Source organism: Dreissena polymorpha, chromosome 5, assembly GCF_020536995.1.
Source record: "Dreissena polymorpha isolate Duluth1 chromosome 5, UMN_Dpol_1.0, whole genome shotgun sequence".
NCBI classification, from domain to species: domain Eukaryota; kingdom Metazoa; phylum Mollusca; class Bivalvia; order Myida; family Dreissenidae; genus Dreissena; species Dreissena polymorpha.
Genome location: NC_068359.1, coordinates 36,011,281 through 36,036,857, shown reverse-complemented (window position 1 = coordinate 36,036,857; position 25,577 = coordinate 36,011,281). Strand labels below are relative to the sequence as shown.

The window sequence follows — 25,577 nt, the reverse complement described above, 5'->3', positions numbered from 1 at the left end:
AAAAAAAATATAAATGAAAATACGGTGTAATATCTTTTGTTAACCAATTATATGATTAGCCTTGTTAAAATACGATTGTTCCAACATGTTTTCGCGAAATTTAAAACGGAAAAAAATGGTAAAAAACACACATCAATAATAGCGGGCAAAAACGTGATTTTAACGATTCTGGTTCTCAAATGTACGGCATAACACCTCTGGGCAAATGCCCACTTTATGGTTGCATATACATAAGTGCTTTGTACTGAAGTACGCGCATGGACATGGACAAAAATTACTTCCTTCTTCGCACTTCTTCAAATGATGCGGGCATTTACAAACACACGATTTGTCAAGTTCGCCAATTTGCACAAAAATAGAAACCATTTCTTACAACCCTTAAACTATTCTTTTGAGAATCTTACTTGAAGCAGTGCACGTATAACTAAATTTACAATTTCCTCGCAGTCCTAATTCATATCTATACATACCGGTAAATGCGCAACATCACACCGTGATATCGGAGTATAACTTTTATGAAATTCTTCCTAGTAAGGAAGGTATCAAAGGCTAAGCCATGCGAACACGCGACCAAATTCTTCGAAGCCTTTCAAAATTCGCAGTCTTAAATAACTACTCAACCAATCTTCGTCTTGTATTTTCAAAACCAAACGGTATTCGCTGATGAGGTTAGATTGTCTCTTTATCCATAACTGGAACTGTGATTACGGTATATGGATATTCAACAAATCGTTTATAGTGAACTGCTGGATAGTACAATTACAATTAATTAACAAATGTAAATAGCGCTATGAAAACATAAAATCACATTCAAAAATGATCAGACAAATGCTATATATGTTTAAGCATAAGTATTGTTCACTTCTCAAATTCGACCAATTCCTCTTATTTCAGCAAACACACGAGTTTAATTTCGGACTAATAGTACAAAACTGTACCTAAACCCATATATCATTCACCAGCACAGGCTCATCGAAACTTCCCTATTTGACTAAAGCAGTTATATGGAAGGTACGCCAACAAATTGGATTAAACAGTTACCGATATTGGCAAATGCAAACACAACAGAAATAATAGGGCCGACATGGCTCTAGATCGCTGACAAATGTAATGGGGTATGGCAGCGTTTCGAACACTGGGGCATGATTGGAACAATCCTTGTAATGGTCCACAATTTGAAGTCACATCCAATTTATCAAAGCGGTGTTATTGTGATAACATTTGTTTTTATAAATAATAGAGTTTGGATAGTTTTGATCCCAATGGCAGGATTTAAACAATCTGAGACAAATATAGAAGTTTATTTTGGTATTTAATTCATATAAATCATTTGACCACTAGGCCGGACAATTTTAATCTCGGGTATTTTGAATTAACTTCACAGGAGACCACCATAATTATGACATGCCAAATTACTAACCTTTCGGCCTTTTTGGTTTCATAAGTTTCGACTATAAAAACTATAAGAAAACAAGTACCTTCTTCGCTGGGGAAAATTTTGACCCGAGGGGGCATTATTTGAACACACTTAGTAGATTATTATCATACGGCATTACGTTCCCAATAACAAACCACTGGACTTCGCAGTTTCAACGAGTATGTCTTAAGTGTTCAATGTAATCAGGGAAAGGCCTTTATGTACTGTTTCACGCCATTTCTATGAATTTGAAAGTCAATATAATTAAGGTTTCTAATAATGTGTGACACCAGTTGTGACCCAAGGGACTTAATTTGAAAAAAACTTTGGAGGCCATCACTAAACAACTATGCGGTTTCGGAGATTTTTTTATGTTTAAGCCACAGTGACTTACACAAGCAGCCAACAGAAATCATTTTAACAACTTAAAAACGGTCAAACAAGAGTTTTGTCTATTCAGTACGGTGAAAATCTGTCCCGGGGTTAAATATCTGTTGTTGGAATAAAGAGTTGATGCACAATGTTAAAAAGGCATCCCAAAAGCTCACATGTACAGGCGAGCAAATGAATCGAGAAGTATTTAGTAACTTAAAAGTTTCTTAAAGAAAGAGAACAATTATACATTCCATTCTGCAACGCGAAAAACAAACAACACTTGTATTGAAAATGTTTTTTTCACTTTATTGGAAAATGTACATTGTGTATGACACAGGTTTAAACAAAATGAAATGTGCCCTATGGAACTTCACGCACGACTATAAAACATTCACAAACTTTCTGACACACATAATTTCTCTACACTATGAACATGGGCCACCTAGAGACATGCTGGTCATACTCTCTCGCCAAGCTCAGCTACCTCCCATGTCCAGACGACATTTTACAGGAAGTGACGTCAAACTGAGAGAGAACAACGTCATGTCAATAGGTGAAAAACCACGCAATTTTCAGACGCCGTGATCAGACCTGCTCAAAATCTGTCTCGAGTGAATGAAAATCACAGGTTTTGGTGAATTATGATATCAATACAAGGTTGAACAGAACGTATGTAATATTTGCCAGGTATTATATACAAGTTCTGGTCACGAAATATTGAGATGTGGATAAGGAAGGAACATGTCCATGGGGCATATAAAACATCTAATTGCATCGGCAGCAAAATGTTATACCAGAAATCATTATTTCGGGTTACACATGGTTAATGGAAGATCTTATACGACTCCCTAAAAAACATTATATCAAGGTCACTTGATTGAATTTGGGTTTTAAAAAATGCAGCAACAGTCTAAAATTAGATAAAAAAACAGTCATAAGATGATTTTGTAAGTCGAAACATTTGCCATGGCTGCATCTACCACAGCTCGCCTTCCCGGTCTTTTGCAGGCACTTCGATGACCCGAGGCTTGTCTATGATCCGCGCTGTGCGGTTACCCTTCTCCACGATGCCGATGATCCAGGACTGGTAGCCCTCAGTTTTCTCTATGTCCTTGCAGAATGCAGCAGCCTGCTCCCTTGGCAGGGCGATAAGCAAACCACCTGCAGTCACAAATGGGATAAATTAAGCCTTGTTTTGGGAAAAATGGGCTTAATGAATGTGCGTAAAGTGCTGACCCAGATAAGCTTGTGCAGTCTGCACAGGTTAATCCGGGAGGACACTTTCTGCCAAAACTGGATTTTCGCTATTGAGGAACTTCCTTTAAGAAACATAAAAGAGGAAAGTTGTGTCCCTGTTAAGCCTCTGAAGACTGCACAGGCTAATCTGGGACATTTTTTTTCGCACATGCATTAAGCTCAGTTTTCACAGAACAGTGTCACACTAGGACTGGTAAAAGCTATCTACCATCAAGATCACAGCCCAATACCTGAGCAGAAATACTTTCTATTTTTAACAACAGTGAGCTTGTTCCCACTGGCCAAAAACAACTCCATCACTATATTAGCCTATACCTAACTACACATAAACATTTCAGCACAATATATCCATCCTTACTTACGTGATTGATCTCAAACTTTGTATATATGTTAAGAAACTTTCTAGTGCACTTAACCTCGACCCAACTGAAACACCAGTCTAGGTCTGCATGTCAGTTAGAGCCTTGAATTGTTGCACAAACACATTTAACTAAATGAGTCGCGTTCTGAGAAAACTGGGCATAATGCATGTGCGCAAAGTGTCGTCCCAGATTAGACTGTGCAGTCTGCACAGGCTAATCAGGGACGACGCTTTCCGCTTTTATGGTATTTTTAGTTCCAAGGACGTCCCTCTTTACCAAAAATCAAATTTAGGCACAGGCTAATCTGGGACACCATTTTACGCACATGCATTAAGCCCTGTTTTCTCAGAACAAGGCTCAAATTATAACAACAAAAAAAAGAGTTCAACATGGGTCATATTTCTGCATAAATTGCTGCTCATAGTTCTCAGCCTTGGTAGGTGACATCACATGAAGATCCCAAAGACATGTGAAGTTTCAATTGAATATCTGTAAAAGTTAAAGAAATATACAACTGTACGTGTGAAGTTTCAATTCAACACTTGTAATAGAAACCGAATTTGGAGATATTACAATGCATAATTACAGTAACTAAATTTATAAGCACAATACAGTGGCATAATTCTGTTGAATTGCAGGTCTGAGTATCGGCATTTGGTTGGTGACCCCAAACATGTGTGAAGTTTCGATGGCATGGCTCCACCTTTGACCCAATTTGCTGTAGAACGCATACATTCTTCACATTTTATCAGTTGTATGGGGTTTTATGAAGAGAAAGTACCTTAACCAGTGCATTACCCTGACACAGACATGTCGATTTGTAGTGTATAGCTTAGACCAAAAAAAGTTAACAAGAGGGCCATGATGGTCCTGAATCGCTCACCTGACTAACCAAATACAATCCCAACCCAGATTTCATGAAGATAAAAATTCTGACCAAATTTCATAAAGATTGGATGAAAACTGTGACCTCTATTGTCTATACAAGGTTTTTCTATTATTTAACCTAGTGACCTAGTCTTTGACCTAGTGACCTAGTTTTTGACCCCAGATGACCCAAATACAATCCCAACGGGTCTAGTAATGATGATGCCACATACAACAGTATGTGTTTTCACCATCTTTACTTATGAAAATTGGGCTTTTCTCTCTCTCTCTCTCTTTCCTTTTAGTAATAATAATAAGAAGAAGTATAACAACATAACATCAACATAGTAATTTATTACTTTAAAACAAGTCATGTATTTCTTTAAAATCCAAGTTCTTTTGGATGTAATTATCCTTTTTCTTTCATTTCTATATTTTCTGCATAGAAATTCTTATTGTTTACATTCTGTAAAGTGCAATGTCAAGGTCGTCAGCCGTGGGAAAATTTCTATTTTAAATAGTTATATAAGCCTTTTAACCAATACAAACGCCGCTTTTTAACAGCGTTAGGCTCAGCCAATATGCAGTTTATAATGAGTATTGCATTTATATCCCATCTTATTTAATTATAAGTAAAGCTATTTTTTAAATTACTAGATTTTTATTAAAGCACCGCACCAACACTGCAAAGTTTTCTATTTTTATCAATGGTACAGCCCAGTAAAATCGGGCTGTCTATTTTATGGCCGTTTTCGACCTTTAAATGCAGAGTTTTATGTTAAGCAGTGTGCTCGGGCAATGGTTTATTAACCGAAGTCCCGAGGGTAAACAACCCCATTAGTCAGTCAGTATCAAGATAAACATTCTGACCAAATTTCATAAAGATTGGAGGAAAACTGTGACCTCTACTGTCTACACAAGGTTTTTCTACTATTTGACCTAGCTTTTGACCTAGTGACCTAGTTTTTGACCCCAGATGACCCAAATACAATCCCAACCCAGATTTCATCAAGATAAACATTCTGACCAAATTTCATAAAGATTGGATGAAAACTGTGACCTCTACTGTCTACACAAGGTTTTTCTATTATTTGACCTAGTTTTTGACCTAGTGACCTAGTTTTTTTACCCCAGATGACCCAAATACAATCCCAAGCCAGATTTCATCAAGATAAACATTTTGACCAAATTTCATAAAGATTGGATGAAAACTGCGACCTCTATTGTCTACACAAGGTTTTTCTATTATTTGACATATTATGTGACCTAGTTTTTGACCTAGTGACCTAGTTTTTGACCCCAGATGATCCAAATACAATCCCAACCCAGATTTAATCAAGATAAACATTCTGACCAAATTTCATAAAGATTGGATGAAAACTGTGCCCTCTACTGTCTACACAAACAAATTGTTGACGGACGCACACACGCACACACAACGGACGCCAGACATCACACGGTCACATAAGCTCACCATGTCACTTCGTGACAGGTGAGCTAAAAATGCTGTGTGCATTTGTTCTTAATTGTGATTAATACAAGAGCTGTCAGAGGACAGAGCGCTCGACTATTCGAGTGCTTGACAGTATAACGTAAGCCATCATGGGGAAATTGTTCATATTCAATAATTTATTAGACGATCTTTCAAAAATAAAAAAAGGAAATAAAAAAAATTGGGGGGGGGGGGGGGGGGGAGGGTATAATGTGGGGTGTGGTAATTTATTAGATGATGTTTAAAAAAAAAAATTGGGGGGTGGGGTGGGGGTAGCGGGGGGGGGGGGGGGGGGGGGGGGGGGGGGGTGCAGGTGAGAGGGGGGTATAATGTGGGGTGGGGTAATTCATAAGATGATGTTTAAAAAAAAATATAGGGGGGGGGGGAGGACGGGTCAGAGGAGGGGGGCGAAGGGATTCTGGAAAGGGTCATGGGGTATTGTTTGGGTGGAATCCATTGTGGTATTCAGGTAAGTGTTGTTTTGTCAAAGTAATAATAAAATGTGATCAGAAATAAAGAAGTTATGGCAATTTGTTCAATTTTCGAAGTGTAAAAGGGGCCATTATTATGACAAAATGCTTGATAGAGTTGTCTGCTGTTGTATATAGGTTGGGGTCATGTTGGTAAACAAGTATGCAAAATATGAAAGCAATATGTCAAGGGACAAAGAAAATATTTGGGGTAGTACGAAAACTTTAACATTTGCACGCTAACGCAGACGCTCACGCCGACGTGAGTAGGATAGCTCCACTATATTTTTTTTTTCATATATAATAGTCGAGCTAAAAATGTGTTTTATTTAAATATTTTCAGCTGCATATTTGTTGTTTTTGACTGTGGGCTACTTCAGCAGATCTATGTTATGATTAAAAAAAGTTATACACAGACATTATAAAGAAAGTTTATTTTTAAAAGCATAGATTCACTTTAATCTGAAGTGGGAAACTAAAATCAAATGTTAACCAATCATTATTTGACACAGTACTTTAAATTTTATCTTCATATCATGAGGACATACTTGAATATCTTTTCGTCAACAAACTCACAACAGTAACTCCCCCTTTTATTTACTTGCATTCACAGCCACAAGTGCAAGTACTAAATGACATGCATTTAAGACTGGATCTATAGGATCATGTATATTTTGTCAAAATATTGTCAAAGCTTCTTTAACAAGAGCTCCTCAGTCAGAGACATATGTCACCCCCCCCCCCCCCCCCCCCCCAACAGGGCCTTGAACTAGTGACCCCAATTTCAATAGGAGCATCATTTGTCTAAGGCAAATGCACATCTTAAGTACCAAGCCAAATGGTCAGTTTGTTGAAGAGTTATTGATCGGAAACGATTTTCAGACTTATTGAGACAGTGACCTTGACCTAGTGACAACAATTTCAATAGTGGTCATCTACTGTCCAATGCCAATGCATGTGTGAAGTATCAAGTCAATTGGTCAATTACTTGACGAGTTATTGATTGAAAACGAACTGGTTTAGACAGACTGACATCCAGTAAGAGGGGCATAACAACTAATGATCGGTGGTAATACTTGCCAATCAAATGGAGAAACACAAATTCAAAGAGAATCACTGACATGATCCCAATAAAGCTCACACCACAAGACAGATATTATTCAGTGCTGCTGCTAGGATTTGAAAAGGGAAGGATACTGATTTGTGAAAAGTTCACTTCAGCATGTGTGGTCATATAATAATCCTTGTGACATATCTGGTCATATAATCCTAGTGACATATCATCAATATAGAATATATTATACACATATATATTTCATATGATATGTACTTAAATTAGATAAAATTGTTTCCATAATTCCATAATTCATACAAGTTATACTAAGAAATCTTCATATAAAATACCCTTTATTATAAAACAGAACCTATCTGGAACACTTATTCAAACTACATGAAAGCAAATCATGTTACCGGATGTCTCGGCTGACTGTCCCTGCAAGAGTCCAAACATGTTCCCGCAGGCCTTGCTGATCGCCGCCATCTTGGCTATGATGGGCAGGTTGTGGATCACAAAGGAGACCTCATTCTTCTGTATCGAGGCGAGGTTCTTGGCATGTCCCAGTAGACCGAAGCCTGTCACATCTGTGGCCCCGTGTGCATTAAACTTGTGCATTAGCCTGGCAGCTGAATGAAATAAGCTTTTTGAATTACTATACTGTAGTCTAGACCATTATGTGATTATAGGATGAATATCGGTAATACTAAACTGACACTTGTAACCATGTGATAAAGTATAATCCATGTTTAATACGTCATTATAGACTGTGACTGACAAGTCTCCGCCCAGCATAAAAATGTCTCAATTCTGTAGCCAAATTAACCTTTTTATGTCTAATTTATTATTGTTTTGGATATTCTATAGCTGCATATAAAATACACTGCAATTAGCCTAATGGAATTTTCTCAGCCAAATTTCCTAAATTGTAGACATTGGCTAATATGGCAAATATCAGAGTGCTTACTCTGATTGTGAAATCTTCAATAATAGACTTGTGTCATCCAGACATAGTCACATCACAGAGATATTCTTCTGAAGGTTAAACATAATTTAGGTTGATTATTTAATATACATTTTGAAAAATTATTGAAATGCTAGCCATAAAATGTGTGAGCAATAATTCCATCTATAAAAACTAAATGCATTTTATAACACAATCTTATGTAACAGACTTTTTTTTAGTGAATACAGGGCTTAACACTTAAGGCACGTCCGAACGACGTTCACTACCTGCACCTAGGTCCGACAAGCCAATGTCCCAGGAACATGCCCGACCAGTCGTGTGTATTTTGGGCGGGATTATGTGTTCTATATCAATAAACTGCATTTTAAATAAGCTTTTCAAAGATGCAAAAATCTTAATACAGTATGATCAGATGACAATTAAATCCTATAGTGAAGTTGTAGACAACAAACGGATCGTATCTTGAAATAGATTTGGAACCCCCAGATTGCAATAAAAAAGAGGCCGACAATTCAAAAAATCCCCGGCGGTTTTCCTGGTAAAACATGTCAGTACCTATTTTTAAACGGAATTCCGCTAGATACAGTTTTTGATTGGTTTCCTCGAAGTGACAAGTTTTCTCGATAAAAATACGTTTTTAACTAAAAGCCGGGATCGTCCAGGATTGATGAACGTATAAAACTCGACATAAAATTATAAGTTATTTATCAATTTTAAATAATTTTAATTTGTTTGATCGATTAGAAGTGTTTTGACAATCTTTTTTTGACGCAATTCAATTAGCAAAACTAATATTAATGGTCGATCCCGGCTTTTAGTAGAGAGTTAACCCTGTACAATTGTTACGACTACCGTAACACCATATTTTGCGACACCTAAGATTAACTTACCTTTTGTTGTCAGACGGTAACCGCGGCAATCTATGTAAAAAAGGTTTTAACATTCATGTAGTATTTTAAGTTTGGCTTTACGGGTGGGGATGGGGGTTCCTCGGATAAGAAAAGAAAAGGGAAGGAGGAGAGTAAGAGAAAGTATGAGGAAAAAAAAACTAGGAAATTTCTCCCGAAATGGCGTGAAGATTACAAAAAGATGTCTTAAGTAGATGAATATTGAATTCATTAGCATTAGTAAGGCAAGCTAATAAGAATGATTGAATCATAATTGCGCATCTCCACGCACAAGAAAATACAAGTTGAATGATAAATATAAAGGTTTTGATAATACTTGGGTCAGGGCACATGAAAGATCATTGGTCAGGGCTAGTAGGTTCTGCATTTACTAGCCCGAATGTGCTAGTTGAAAAAAGAGTTAGTGTTAAGCCCTGGAATATTTGACTTTGAAGTTCATTACGTCTTTAACTCTTCAAGGTAGAAACTCAAATGCTTTGCCCAAACTTTTTTTATCAGAGGTCAAGTGAACATAGCATCAGTTGAACGAAAATTTAGCATTCCTATTAAAGAAAACAGCTAAGAAGCCAGAATTTTGCAACCAACCTGTCCTGTTCAGCCTGGCCATACTGAACATAGCTCTTTGGTAGGCCTTGCGAACGTCGTCCTCTGTGACGACCAGCTTGATCCGGTTCCAGCGCTCGGGTTGGTCAAGCCACTGGTAAGCGTTCACGGCCACCTGGGTCCCTAGAGGCTTGGTAAGCACCAGGACATCTCCCACTACTGCATTGTCAGGCCTGAAAAACAACAACAGGAGACATACAAGGGGTGTGATTTAAGACCCATTCCAGGGGAGGGAAATGCTCTACCTCACTTACAGGGTTCAGTTAAACTCTTTATTTGTATATAGATCGAGAAAAGTTAAACACTATTTGTAAAATTAGTTTGACATTGAAAGGGAGGAAATCAGTTGCAAGAAGGATAAATCACACACCAGCATAGGCATAACATTTATGATTGCATTGAATTCCTATGTCAATGAATGCATTTGATTTTCTAAATGAAGTTAAGAGTCAACAAACAGTAATTGTGACTAAATTTAGTCAAGCTTAAGATATGCTACAGAATTACAAATCATTAGTAATTGTTTACAAATCCATAAATTATTAATTAGTATTGACAGGATATAACTATTTGTTATAGACAAGTCTGTCAAACAATCAAGGCTGAGTTTTCTGAAGGGCCTATCAAATTGTAAGTCATATTAATTGTAAGCTTAATACCCAGTAAAAATTGAAATTGTTAGAGTTAGCATGTTTATATCTATTATTTAAGCCATAAAAATTTATCCAAATCAACTATGACTTGCATGATATTCTGCTCTCGCATTTTATGACATAAAAACGCATTACTTCATAAAACAAGCATCAAGGGCCTTATACGTAAAGACCTTTTCTGATTGAAAATTGATTTCGGTAAATTTTGTCCTAATCTCTTCAAGACTGAATTTCCAAAAATTATCATAAATTATATGTGACATCCTCATAAACATCCAGCACATTCTGCACAGCCAAATTCAACAATTCTGCTACTGTGCCAATGACATCATTTAAGTTGTCAAAATCCAGTAGTGTGTGAAGTATTTTGTTCACTTGGCAACTTTGTTACCCATTCTATTTGTGTGACAAGAGTTTTGCATTTTGATGAACTTTTTTCCCCACTAAGAAGCACAGTGAAAATGTGTCCAAACCGCATAAAACCAGAACAGCCTGTGAATTACTTGCATATTGTTTAGGTTTTATGCTGTTTGCTGCTCACCCATATTTTAGGGTTGGAAATGAAGCCTTTAAAACTTGAATCTAGTAAGAAAGGTGTTAAACTAAATTTAACTTTCAAATGCGTCAAAATACATATATAAGTGGTAAAGAATTACTATTTCCAAACGGGGTAGAAGGATCAGTCTGGCTTCTAGAGTATAGAACAACTTCGATTGCCCAACCTTCACTGGAAAATCCAAATGGATGCATGGGTTTTTCAAAGCCTGCTGTTATTCTATTTTTTTTATCCGATATCTACATATATACATGTATCTATACATATAATATTGAGTTTAAAACTGTCCCAAAACAAGACACGTACATGATGAACTCGTTGGGCTGACAGACCGTGGTGGCTACCCCTCCTATGGTAAGCCATGGGTTCAGGACTGTCTGACCTCCAGTCACCGATGTACCAGCTTCCTCAGCCAGATCCTGCAAATAAGCACAGATACATGCTGTTAAATTATTTATATTTGTCGGCATACAAATATAAATTTGAACGGAAAAAAACCACTGCATGTGGATTGCAAAACAAAGGAAGAACATGTGCATGCAGGGGTTTTTTGGTTTGTGGGGGAAGGGGCCTTTAGTCCTTATGTGGGGGAAATTTAACACGGGATTTTCCATTTGGGGAAAAATTCAGTGCGTGGGAATTTTTGCGGCGTTTCCCTTTTTGGGGGATTTGTTTACTTACTCTCTCATTATTACAATACATATGTACATGTTTGCATTAAATTCATTGTTTTTTTCATAATTTATTACGTTTGGCAAGATTAAATTGAAATAGAATTGAGATATTATCATAATGTTTTTTTTGTTTTTTTTAGGGGGAATGTTTGGTTCTGAAAGGGGAAAAAACAAGCCTAGTTTGGTTGGGGAAGACGCCGATATTCGGCATCTGTTATATAAGGTAAAAAAACCCTGGCATGAATTACCTGCCATATTAATTGTTTGACTACAGTAATTCCACATGCATTAGGATCTTAAAATTGTGGACCTGTTGACCAACAAAATCAACAAAAATTAATGTCCCACAAATAATAACAATTTAAAGTAATTCAAACTGAATTGAAATGCAAAAATACATAACACTGATCAGCTATTTGTAATTTGCATTCAGAAATACACAGGTGTACTCAATACATTCTATAAAATAAAGTTTTTGTTTCACTAAAGACAAGGGCTGTTTGTAAAACATGCATGCCCCCCTATATGGGCTATAAGTTGTAGTAGCAGCCATTGTGTGAATATGTTTTTGTCACTGTGAACGGTGGTGGTGGTGGTGTAGTAGTAGTAGTAGTAGTAGTAGTAGTAGTAGTAGTAGTAGTACAAGTAGTAATAGTAGTAGTAGTAGTAGTAAGTAGAAGTAGTAGTAGTAGTAGCAGCAGCAGCAGCAGTAGTAGTAGTAGTAGTAGTAGTAGTATGCATAACAAAAATGCAGTTAGCCTTACATTTAGTAAAATTTAAATATATTACAAGGGAGGCAAATGCTGTAACAATAAATTTAAACTTATTGCATTTGTTTCCCCTCAGGGCCCTCACACTACTTTGGGGGAAGGGGTCCGCAGCCCTTAGGAGGGGGAATTTTCGCGGCGTTTCCCTTTTTGGGGGATTTTTTTACTTACTCTCTCATTATTTCATTTGTACATGTTTGCAATATATTCATTGCATTGTTCATAATTTAGTATGTTTGAAAAGAGATAATAATCATGAGACACATCTTTCTATTAAAAAAAAAAAAAAAAAAAAAAATTTTTTTTTTTTTTTTTTTTTTTTTTAGGGGGAATTTTTCCCCCGAAAAGGGGAAAAAAGTATACTTTTCAGGTGGGGGACTGCCGCCGAAATTCGGCGGCAGATTTGATAGATTGAGGGCCCTGCCCCTGTATATAAGAAAGATATAATAGTGTATTACCTCCCCTGTCCTGATTATATTTATATTAATAAACAAAATTAAACATTAACACAATATTTAATAAACAAAATATACAAAAAATCTCATATTCTGATAAAAAATTTACTGATCCACTGTATTTTACTAAAAGGATGATGTTTCATTGGACTGATAATTATAGATTTAGGATTACAGACCAGTTGCTTCAGTAATATTGTTCAGAGTGTGCCCTGTTGGCCGCGTATGCATTCTTGAGTTATCGTTCAAAAACCATTTTACTATTTCGAGTCACCGTGACCTTGACCTTTGACCTAAAAATCAATAGGGGTCATCTGCGAGTCATGATCAGTGTACCTATGAAGTTCATGATCCTAGGCCCAAGCGTTCTTGAGTTATCGTATGACAACCACCTGGTGGACGGACCGACCGACCGACAGACAGACCGACATGAGCAATGCAATATACCCCCTCTTCTTTGAAGGGGGGCATAATAAATATGACTCAAGTAATTGTTTAATTACTAATTATGTAAATGTTTCATTTGCACAATATAGGACACTTGTTTTAAAGTTTAAATACATGAAAAAAACACACACTTAGTCTTTAGATAAAATAATCGTTTTAAAACAAGAGTTTGAATGCTTATTAGTAACTTAATAATGCCATTCATTAATCACAACGATCAGTCCAAGGATTTTTCTCACCACTTTGTGAATATGACATATACCCTTCAAGGCTTGAAATTGGGAATTAAAAGTATAAATTCACTTTAAATCATTATTTTTGCATTCATAGCTTTAAATAGCTTAAAATAATTGTTAATTTAACCTACATAAAACTGAAAATCCTAAACATCACAGATCACTCAGTAAAATGGATATCATAGTTTCAAAACACTATTTCTTGAAATTCTACACTTAACAACTTTATTTCCATACATCGGATAGTCAAACCATCAACTGGGAATTTTGGGACTGGATTTGGAAAAAAGATACTCTTGCCATTGGGAGTATGAACAACGAACTGCTATAAAATCAGCCAAACAAGCCCTGATTAAACATGCTAAATTCAAAATACCAGTTGAATTAAATACAAAACTGTAAAGACCATATCAATTACAAGAAAAAACACGGTTACACAGAGATGTAAAAGATGTACTTAATCACACTAACCTTGAATCCTCTCATCATCATTGGGACAACAACATCCCTTTCCTTATCCGACATCTTGGTGCTTACTCCAAGCAGCATCAACATGTTGTCACAGTCAGTAACACCCATGGCGTAGAGATCACTCAACACATTGGCACAAGTAATTTTGCCCTGCAAAATGATATCGAATAAAAAAAAAAAAAAAACATCATGTAGAAATTATGACATTGAAAAAGTACTCAACAGCAATATAGATGATCAAAAACTATGTCTGAAGTCATATATTTTAGATATATAACATCTATCTTAAATAGTTATTTTTAAATATAAAATAATGGGTGCATTGTTAATGTAAAGTATAATTCATATTATCATTACTATACTAGTGTTTTTCCCAGGCCGTTTTAGCGTGGCGCTGCGCCATGCCCTTTTTTGTAGCGCCACGCTGCCCCTTTCAAAGTCATTTAGCGCCAAGCTGCCCTTTTCAAAGGCAGCCGCTCTGCCCTTTCATGACATGAACACCCGCTGTTTTCCGCGCCCTTATTGATAACATCTTAATAGCCCTTTGTCAAAACTACTTTGCCGACTAGTATGGCCCCAAGGCCGCGAAGATTCGCTGGGTTATGAATTAGTCATGCGTAAAAAACCTCGTGTCAATATTTATCAATAATTTCAGTGGCTTATACCAAGCACACTAATTGGTTGGTAATGTGTACTCGTCCACGATAAAATCGTGGACAGTTACTTCGGAGACTTCTATTGAAAACCTAGATTTTCCTCGTGGAAAATGTGCATTTCATGCATAATACAGTAATATCAAAACAACAAAACATTTATTTTAGATTTAGATAATTAATTATTGACAGAATTACCGTAACGTTTTCTAATTAAACAAAATGCGAAATGCGTACAAGGCGGACATATTATACGAGTTTACGTTGCTATGCGCACCTGTCACTTATCCTTTTAACAAGATGGCGGACAATACAGCAAATAAATTGTCATTGTGTACACACCGGTCTTACTGACCTGTGTACTAACGCGAAAGTAATTGTGGGTAGCACTTCTTTTACGATTAAAAAGTGAAAGCGAAAGCATGTCAGGTCTTAATAGAGATTCAAAATCACATTTAAACATAATTAAATGACATTTCTTTAAACAACATTCCGTTTAAAACACACAATAACTAACAATTTTTCTTTCATTATTAACATTTTTATTCGTACGCAGAACTACTTTGGCGGAAGCATAATCCCCCAAACCAGGGGAATGTGATGCATCTAAGCATATAGGAGACAATAACGTAGTGACGTCACCATCAATGTATAGAATGATAAATTGTGACTCTCGGCAAAAATAGCAAATAACGATCGAATTAACGATGGAGATCACACATTTAGAAGGGATTAATTAAATGCATGAGATAACGAACGATGCATAAAACAACGACAACATATTTATTAGTAATCTGTTCAGTTGATGTATGTCACGGAAACGAATGTTTGCAAATTGTAAGCGTTCAGTTTACTCATTTTACTGGCAAAACTTTTGACAAGATTATCGTTAGAAAACGGGATAAGGCAAACATGGTTTAATTTATATGATAGTGAATCTGTGTATAATCAGATTCATATGCATATATTGCTTTATTATCCCCACGTTTTTTTGAGAAAAAGTGGGGATATTGTATTGATGTGCATCTGTCCGTACGTCCTGGCAACCTGCTCCTCCTACACTATTAGCACTAGAACCTTGAAACTTACATACATGGTAGCTATGAGCATATGTGCGACGGTGACAGTGACGGAATTTTGATCTGACTCCTGGGTCAAAAGTTATGGGGGTTGGGGCGGGGCCGGGTAAGAGATTTTCACTCATTTTTTTATGTTATTTTACGTTAACTTCTTCATGTCTGCACCGATTTACTTCAAATTGATACTGAGCCTCTCTTATGACAATTAGGTCAATCTCAACTATGCATGGCCCCATTACCAACCCTGGGGAGCCCCGGCCACATAGGCCATGCCCACCCAAAATGGCCTTTTACTATAATTTCTTCATTTCTACACAGATTCACTTCAAATTGATACTGAACCTCCCTTATGACAATACGGTCAATCTCAGCTATGCATGGCCCCATTACCAACCCTAGGGCATCCCGCCCACATAGGCCACACCCACCCAAAATTGCCATTCACTATAATTTCTTCATTTCTACACCTATTCACTTCAAATTGATACTGAACCTCTCTTATGACAATACAGTTAATCTCAACTATGCATGGCCCCATTACCTGGAATTTACCAACCCTGGGGCGCCCCGCCCACATAGGCCACGCCCACCCAAAATTGCCTTTTACTATAATTTCTTCATTTCTACACGGATTCACTTCAAATTGATACTGAACCTCTTTTATGACAATACGGTCAATCTCAACTATGCATGGTGCCATTACCAACCCTGGGGCGCCCCGCCCACATAGGCCACGCCCACCCAAAATTGCCTTTTACTAAAATTTCTTCATTTCTACAACGATTTACTTCAAATTGATACGGAACATCTCTAACGACAATACAGTCAATCTCAACTATGTAAGGCCCCATTACCAACCCTGGGGCGCCCCGCCCATAATAGGCCACACCCACCCAAAATTGTCTTTTACTATAATTTCTTCATTTCTACACCGATTCACTTCTAATTGATACTGAACATCTCTTATGACAATACGGTCAATCTCAACTATGCATGGCCCCATTACCAACCCTGGGGCGCCCCTGTGTCAAACATGCGGCGTGGGGATACGCGTCGGCCTCTGTCGCGCCATTTCTAGTTTATATGTGTATGTGTTTCTCTCAAAACCACTTATTCATGGAACGTTTTTGCCCTTTTTTACCTAAACTGCGCGTTAAAATGCCCTTTTTAAAAGTAATGCGCCATGCCCCTTTTCCCTCCTGGGAAAAACACTATATACATTATTTTTAAAAATGTAAGTTTTTTTTTAATAATGTAATGCAATGATAATATTTTAAATGTTATTTAAGTGGGTGAATGTGTTCAATTAAAACGTTTTTTGCAATCCATGCTTTCAATATTTGTTGATTAAAAACTTTGTTACATTAATTAATATATGTGGACATATATAAATATCATGCAAGGTGCTGCTTATTAGGGGCAGGATGGAATGCTGGTCTTGTCTGCTGACATTTTCAAATAAATGATTCAGTTTAATTAATTGCTTAATCTTACTTTTCTTATATGTGCCTTTAAGCAAATTATTTCAATTAGCAATAAAATTGAAGCAAAAAAAACATAAACAGATGTTCACACTTGTGTATTACAAGTCCAGAAGGGCCGAGGGTGAAAGCAAAAATGAGCATGGCCAAGTACCCTGCTATTTTGCTCTAGATCTCTCCCTTGTTTTTATAATAATGTTAGAAAAATTCATTTTGCAGTTGTCAATCCTGTCCTAGGCAGCTGTATTTTCCGATTTGCCCAGCTAATAATTAGTATTAAAATTATGGTAATTTACCATCATGTAAGGATCATCCACCAATGGGTAGAAAAAGTCTGTTGTCTGAACCAATGAAAGGCCTCCATGTCGCAGAGGTGTGACAGAAGCATCCATTCCAATGCCTGCATTAATAATCAAGCAAAATCGTTGTTTACATTTTCACCATGTGCTTTTCTATAAATAGATCAAACGTCACGTGACAACCGGCATATCATCAGTAACATTCGCCATCTTGAAATATTGCAAACAGACGGGAGTCCACTTTTCAATCAAATTACCTTCTTCTCTTAGAATAAAACATTAAAACTGAAGCAGATACAGAAAGAGTACACTAATTTAGAGTTATACCGACAAAATGAAAACAGTATAATGAGCCTTTACTTAGAACTGTTATGTTGTTTGTTATCAGTTGTCATTTCCGACAAACAATGACTGCCACGAAATTTCGAGAAACAAAATCATGCCTACCGATGCGCGGGATCTGGGCCACATATTGAAAGTGCGCCTGTTCCTGAGCCTGGGCATTGCTGTCCTGCTGAAGTCCCTCAAGAAGCTTGAGCAGTGCTTCCTGAGGGACTTTACACCCTCATCCCTTTAGGTCAGCAAATTTTGTGAGTCGGAAATTAGGATCCAACTCATGTGCCGCAGGATCGAACGGTCGGCGCAAGGCCACAACACCCGTTTCCATTGCCATCGGTTAGATGTATATCTGAAAAGTAACAAATATTACAATTGCGCGTTTTCAATGCGATCAAACGAGGAAATACAACTAAAAATCGAAAAATAAACTGATCCACACGGAGCACACTGTTAGCACTGCGCTGTAAAACTATGGCGAACCTCCAACACGCGTCACGCGTACTGGCAAGTGCCCGTATGTAAGCAAAAGTTTAATGGAAACGGTCTCGCTCCAATTAAAAAGGACATCAGCATTAATTTGTAGCATGTTGCATTAAACACTCATTATATAATAAACAGTTCGGTTTCGTTTGTATTGCTATGTATTAAATTTACAACGGGTTCTCAATTGACATTCACTGATAAAGTAAGGATAATTGGTGTTTAATTGATTACATGTTCGTCGTAATTTTTAGTGTTTTGTAACCTCGAGCAGAAGTAAAAATATTTTTCCATTTTAAGTCACTGGGCCTTTAATTTTCATTTAGAATCGGTAGATATATCAAGTCAAAGTCTTAATGAACCATTATGCTTCATATTATTGTTGTTTTGAAAGTCTTGTGATATTTTCAGATTTTGATCATATGATTATTAGATACATAGGCATTGATATTCGGATGCACTAATTCGGATATATGGAACTAAATATCTATGTTTTAGTACTTTCATACACTATTTTAAATGACATGCTATGTAATAAACTCGGTGGTGAGAGTGGGGGATGAGGTGTGGTGTTAAGTTTTCATAAAACCAGCTACAACCCGTAAGTTAAGTGTATAGTTTAGTTTTAGTTTAAACTGATTAATTTTATCTCGATTGAATATTAAGTACCTACTACTTATATGAAACGCTATCATGTCCGTTTTCTGGGCCTAGAACCAGTACTGGGTGTCTTTGGGGGAGATCTTAAAAAACGCTCCCACAGTGGGGATTGAACCTGTGACCTCCTAGGCGGACACCATATCCATTACATCACCGCGACCTTAGTTATACATACGTAATACACACTGTATCATCACGAGGTAGTTCTTCATGAGTGCTCTAAGCTTTTATGAGTACATACATACAGCTCAGAGGGTCAATAGGTGGGAGTTGGATTATTGAAACTACAGCTTAAGGGTGAAGTCAAAGAATGAATGAATATATTATATATTGAATATAGCTATGTACTCCATTCCCTAATTCCAAACTTATCCCAAAATTTTACAAATTTGTTTCTCAGCTTGATGTAAGTTTTCATTTTTACATATACGGAATGATCATGAATGACTATGACTGTTTTTGGTCATATTTGTGACCAAAATACAGCTCCATTTCCAATGTAGAAATCCAAAAATGATGAAACATAACATTATTATGAACAATGATTATATTCCTTTAATATTTGCCTGCTCTGCATGTTAAAAAAATATGTTTTGTATAGACCATTGCAATGATACTGTTTGGATTGAACTAAATTAACCCTTATGTAAAATTGTTTACTAATAATTCAAATTAGAAAATGCAGCCTGAAGTTTGACTTTCTCAAATTTTTGTTCAAAACAGATCATCTGTACAACGTACACAAGAAAAGCTGTTTAGCAATAAAATGAGTTTACGGTCAAAAGTAAAGACTAAGTTGCAACAGCATAAAGATGAGAAAGGAGTATTTCATTTAAGAAGATTACAGACACAGTTAAGTGATGAGGTAAGCTCTTTGTTTTTTATTAAACAGAAAATTAACATACCTTTGTTTTTTGAGTATTTTATCTAAAACGTTATTAAGTGATCAGTTAAAATTTGTGCATACTTAACAAAATTCTTAATATAACTTTGTTTTTTTACTGACATTGTACAAAATCATTATAGAATTAAAAAATAAATTTATAATATGAATATATACCCATCAAATTCACCCAGTATAAATAATTAGCTGTGCAACCATATTTTTAGTGTGTTTTTTGTATGAAACAAATGATAGATATTGGCCTTTTAAAAGATATTACAATGTGTTCACAGGGTTTAAAATAATCACTATATGTTTGTTTATGAAGCAATTGTGACACAATTAACCACAACAGTATTAGCATCGACTGCAAGATGTTAGATTTTCCACCCTTGTTTTTTTGTTTAAGCCTTGATTCTTTATTGATAATTAGCTAATATTATCGAGTCTTTGATTGGAAAATCAGTTATTGTTTGGAACACACTCTAAAGATTAAAGACGGCGAGTAATTTTAACAGTTAGAATAATTGAGTAAGATGGCTTTGTTTGTGATGGATATAAAAACCGACCTATGTGCCATATCATTATTCAAAAATGGATGAATGAAAATGAAAAGTTGTGTTTAAAAGAAAAAATTATTTAATCAATGCGAGTATAGGGAAAATCTCAATGGCAGTTCGCTAACTTATTTGGCATTGGAAAGAAGCAAATGAATTTTTTTTTCTCTGTCCCTCAAAAACATTATTTGCTAGGCTCCGTTCCGTCATTTGATAGTTGGGCATTTATCTGAAAACAAAAAATGCTCATAAAAGTGGTTCTCCTTTTATTTCATAATTTTCTATTGATTTGTTATTGTGTCAGCTGGATCAGTGAATTTTTTATCAGCATTAGCCATTGAAAAATTTGAGCTAACAATTGACATTGTTTCAGTTCTTTAAAAAGCTTGAAGTACTTTTTTTGTACAATGCATTGATTGATTACTGTTATTTTGCATGCAAAAAGATTAAAGTGCATTGAATATTTACCATTTGTATTATCTGTCCATCAAAATTCATGAAAACTAAGCATTAAGACCACATCGCTATAAAGACCACTTTTCAAAAGTCCCAAAGATTGTTTCAATAGCGAGGTTTCACTGTAACTTTAAAACAGTAACACTTTGAACATTGTGTTTACAAAAGTTATTATATAAAAAAAAATCATTAATATGTGCAAAGTTTCACATAACCTTACACTTTTAAATGTTAATGTTGGAATACCGAATACAGCCATTTATAAAAAGACCTATGAATCAAACGAAGTGATCAAAATTTACAAATAAACATATTTATTTATTTATGCTAGAGCACAATAATTCATTTCTTTTGTCTTCAGTTCTTTGATGTTAATGATGATGAAGACATTCTGTCTGTGAGTGGAATCAACCCAAAGACTGCCAACACAGGCACCAGAAGTGAAAAAGAGTCCAGGAAAAGCTCCACATTTGTGATAAAAGTGGAGAAGGAAATCTTTGAAGAACATCTGGCACAACTTCAGGAACAGTTGGTCTCGGCCATGATTGAAAATAAAGCTATGGGTATGATGTGACCTTAATTTCTTTAAAATTTTGAAGGCCTTAACAAATTCTGCAGTAGATTAATATTTGATGGAGCTGCATATTCTGTCATAGTTCTGTTGTTACTGTGGATTAAATGTTCTGTTAAAATATACTTTACAACTTTTGCTTATGCTGGAAATATTATTTTTGAGTGCGAGTTTTCTTTCTGATTATAGCCTATACTTGGTGTTATTAAGAAAAGTCCTCTTTATGCTTTCTTAAGTGGACAACAATGCATCAATCTTGCAACTTATAATCTTTATCTCATGCAGTTTTAACATTTTGCACAGCACAACATATTACATGTGTATAAATAACAATGGGTATTATGAACATTTAAATTTATCTTAATACACATGTATAATTAAGGTCAAAGTTCCATCAAGATAATCAGATTTTCAGTGTATTGCCACTTATTCCTGGCTAGTACCGGTAACATCCCATTAAAAAAAAAATCATCACAGACAGCTCTATAAATTGGCATGTTAGTAACTTTGCTATAGGTGTTCAAATCTTCGCATTTCTTAACATAACATAAAGGGCATAACTTTTAACAGTAGTGAATTTGATGAGCGATCCTGTTAGACCCTTTATAGTCTAAAGTGGATATTTTAAACTATAAAAGAACAGGAAAATCTACAAATTTAAAAATCCACAAAAATATCACAAATCCACTAAAGTATGTGTGGATGCAATTAAACAAACTATAAATTAAAGGTATTGTTAACATTTCATTGAAAAAGTACTGCTAACAAAGTTTCCTCAATTCAGCTGATGAGCTGACCAAGTACAAGAAAGCAAATGTTGTGGAAACACTCTGGGAGGAGTTATCAGCCCTTCAAAAGAGAAACCGGGAACTAGAAGCTGCTCTCAACACAAGGTGACTTGTTATTATTTTGTACTACAGTTACTTATGGTTATTTTTGTTCAATAATGAAGCGTTTTCCTTATTGATGTTCAAGCGTTTGTATGAGTCATATTGGAACACAGTGGCATTGATTTCTTTTTGTTTTACTTGGTAAATCAGAAATCATTTTGCAACATTTAACTGCACAGCAAGGCACCAAAATGGTACAGCATCACATATAAAGCATATTTGTTTGTTAAAGGGTTTTGGAATCTTGCATATAACAACTTTGAAAAATTGTTGGAGTTTTAAGACACTAAAATGTAGGAATTTTAGTTTTAAATTTTGTTTATTCGTGATTTGTCTTACTTGTCCTTTTTATGCCCCCGGATCGAAAGATCAGGGGTATATTGTTTTTGGCCTGTCTGTCTGTCTGTCTGTCATTGTATGTGTGTGTCCTAAAACTTTAACCAAAACTTTAACCTTCGTTTAAGTTTGGTCATAACTTTTTGAATACTTGATATTTGGCATGCATGTGTATCTCATGAAGCTGCACATTTTGAGTGGTGAAAGGTCAAGGGTATCCTTCAAGGTCAAAAGTAAAAAAATACAATCCAAGGGAAGTAATAAGCTTTAAAAGGGAGATAATTTGTAAACCTGCCAAATGATATATTGAAATTTTATTTCAAAGGGGCGCAATAGGGGGCATTGTGTACAGGTCGGACCTCAAAGACCACGTGAAGAGGCCGGTAGGACCTGTAAATAAACTCTGATTTAAAAAAAAAAAAAAAAAAAAGGGCATTGTGTTTCTGACAAACACATCTCTTGTTGTAAAATTAATGTAATGCAAAGTATTTTTTTTAGAAAAAAGGTATTCTACATTAATATACTGAGCAACATTATATACTTAATATAGGTTATTATACCACAGTAATTGGGTTTGAATCTTGATTCATAGACTGCAGAGCAAACTACTACTACTACTCTCAAGTAATTAAGAATAAACTTCAAAAATTAAAAAATTATCATCACAGCAAAGATGTGCAAGATGATTGTTTTGCATTCCCAGTGATCTTGCTATTTCTGAGTAATTTCCTATTGAACATAGCTGACAATGTGATGCTGTGGTATTAGTCACATTTGTGATTGATGTCTATGTTAATAAATTCAATTTCTCCTGTCCTGCAGTAGACATTGGAAGATACAATGAAAAAAGCTTTTTCATGCTTTTCTATGCCCCTGGCATCTATTTCCCCCTGTCCGTGCCATCAGTTTTTGAGGTTAACCCTCGATGTTTCATAAACCATCCATACCAGTTCCTGCAAAGCTTTGTTACTTAAATGGATGTTATATGTGAGATCGTTCCAAACATCCATATGACCTGACCTCATTTTGACCTTGACATTGATCCAATTTTTGACTTATTCATTATTCAATTCAGAAGGTTAAAGTTCTTATTGAAACTAAAATGATGCGTTTATTCTAACATCAGTCGTGCTTCTTACAAAGCTTTTTTACTTACAAAGATGGTTTCTATTAATACTATCAATATACCCACATCATTTGACCTTAGTTTGACTTAACCTTGACCTGCTTTGGGCTAAGAATTATTGAGGTCTTAATTCATTGACATGGACCTACTTTAGGAATTCAACTCATTCAGAAGTTCAGTATTCTTGGTTAACCAAATTTGACTTTTTGATTAAAATTAACCCTTTCCCACTGAGAAGCAAAGTGAAAATGGCTATGTGCAAACAGCATAAAACCAGAACAGGCTGCGAGTAACTCGCAGTCTGTTCAGTTTGTTTGCTGTTTACTGCTCATCAGTATCTAAGGGTTAAAAATTGAAGCCTTTAAAACTTGAATCTAGAAAGAAATGTCTTAAATGATATTTAACTTTCAAAGGGATTTCAAATGCGTCAAAATATGTATCTAAGTGGTAAAGAGTTAATACAAATTACTAAAAAGCTTTAATACTTCCATCCAACACTACACACACTCACATCATCTGACCTTATTTTGACCTTGACATTGTCCCAACTTCAACCTAAGACTTATTCATATGGATGATTTAATACTGACGAGGCTTCCATTAAAAGTGTTTATTGCACGCAGCATCTTGTGAATATCATCAATTTAACAATTAATCGATCTCATTTGAATTGTATGTTTTAACAGAGGGCAGAGTTCGGCAGACAGGTCTGTTAGTAGAAGACGTCCAGACATACCGACTGTTGATTTCAATGAAAATGTTGACAATGATACAGGTATTTTAATACATGTTTTACTATCCATGTAATCATTTTAACAATGTAAACAGAGTTTGAGGGGATATATCCAAGTCACTCTGTTGGTTGGCTGGACAGTTTGTTGAAAAGTCAGTCCACATAAATGTTATAAGTGTGTGGAGCGAACTTCTTTCACATTTCTCATTTCAGAAACTTACACAGGGATTGCCTGGCCATTTGGGAAAATGATTGGGGTCAAAAATGGGATTTTTTATAATAGACAAAATGGCCTGAATTGGATTTTGTTTTTTACAAGAAACATCGACGTATTTCACTTTTATTTCCTTCATTCATTTTTTTCACATTCATAAAATCGTGAATACCATAGCATTATTAAGTCTATGCTTACCAATATGACTATTGTATGTGTTAACATTGGCATTCATTCCATATTGATCAGTTCATTATCACCATGGGTCATGTGAAAACAGAATTCTCTTTGCCCGCAAAATATGTGACGATGTTGCTATTGTAAATACCTGGTATATTGCTTATATGTCCGCTATGCAGCTGTGTTGCAACAATTGCTACAGATATTGAGATTGATCCCCATAAGACAATATTGTATTGTTAGTTTAATTAGTAGACCATGGCTTACATTGTGACGGTTGTCCAGACCACTTCTCTTACTTATTTGTTTGTACTTTAAATCTGAATTATCGATTGCTTGATTTAATGTAAATAATACACAAAGAAGTTTTAATGATTCTTTTTCTTCTAGACTGGGAAACAAAGGTTATAATTAATGCTTCAGAAACGTTGCTTTTTAAATCAGGTCTGTTTGCTTTTGTTTCGGGTTTGTTTTACGGCTTTTTTAAGTGCAGGAAAACCCCGGTTTTATGTCATCACCATTAAAAGTAAATGTCCAGGACTCTTAATACCGGATGAATCACTCATTTCATAATGCTTTTGAACCTAGCCATGGCATGCACAATTATTA

At 35.7% G+C, this 25,577-nt stretch overlaps 2 protein-coding genes across 7 annotated transcripts in view; one reads left to right on the top strand and one right to left on the bottom strand.

Annotated features, from left to right (window-relative positions):
* Positions 1-2,712: 2,712 nt before the first annotated feature.
* Positions 2,713-18,498, bottom strand: LOC127881655 (inactive selenide, water dikinase-like protein). Of its 3 annotated transcripts, none has more exons than XM_052429742.1 (8): positions 18,363-18,498; positions 17,991-18,231; positions 17,541-17,644; positions 14,032-14,181; positions 11,288-11,400; positions 9,755-9,945; positions 7,711-7,923; positions 2,713-2,953 (listed from the first exon to the last, which is right to left on the bottom strand). In XM_052429742.1, the coding sequence occupies exons 3-8, from the start codon at positions 17,634-17,636 to the stop codon at positions 2,769-2,771; spliced, it is 948 nt and encodes a 315-aa protein (XP_052285702.1). In that variant the 5' UTR covers positions 17,637-17,644; positions 17,991-18,231; positions 18,363-18,498; the 3' UTR covers positions 2,713-2,768. The 3 variants fall into 3 exon arrangements, with proteins under 3 accessions (XP_052285702.1, XP_052285701.1, XP_052285703.1); XM_052429741.1 differs by having other exon boundaries at positions 18,322-18,400; XM_052429743.1 differs by lacking the exon at positions 18,363-18,498 and adding an exon at positions 18,329-18,347.
* LOC127881627 (GRAM domain-containing protein 4-like) overlaps positions 18,410-25,577 on the top strand; it is a 49,300-nt gene continuing 42,132 nt past the window's right edge. For 3 of the 4 annotated variants that reach the window (XM_052429696.1, XM_052429698.1, XM_052429695.1), the window contains exons 1-5: positions 18,624-18,963; positions 19,746-19,887; positions 21,280-21,481; positions 22,274-22,382; positions 24,528-24,616. In XM_052429696.1, the coding sequence (XP_052285656.1) occupies positions 19,789-19,887; positions 21,280-21,481; positions 22,274-22,382; positions 24,528-24,616 (499 nt within the window). In that variant the 5' untranslated portion in view covers positions 18,624-18,963; positions 19,746-19,788. Of the gene's footprint in view, positions 18,568-18,623; positions 18,964-19,745; positions 19,888-21,279; positions 21,482-22,273; positions 22,383-24,527; positions 24,617-25,577 lie in introns of those variants that run through there. The other variant, XM_052429697.1, reaches the window with a different exon arrangement.

Coding starts and splice junctions, on each gene's coding strand:
- LOC127881655 (XM_052429742.1), bottom strand. CDS start 17,636: ATGGATGCTTCTGTCACACCTCTGCGACATGGAGGCCTTTCATTGGTT. Junction 14,182..17,540: donor TGGATGATCCTTACATGATG/GTAAATTACCAT, acceptor ATCATTTTGCAG/GGCAAAATTACTTGTGCCAA. Junction 9,946..11,287: donor CAGCCCAACGAGTTCATCAT/GTACGTGTCTTG, acceptor GTTGTTTTTCAG/GCCTGACAATGCAGTAGTGG.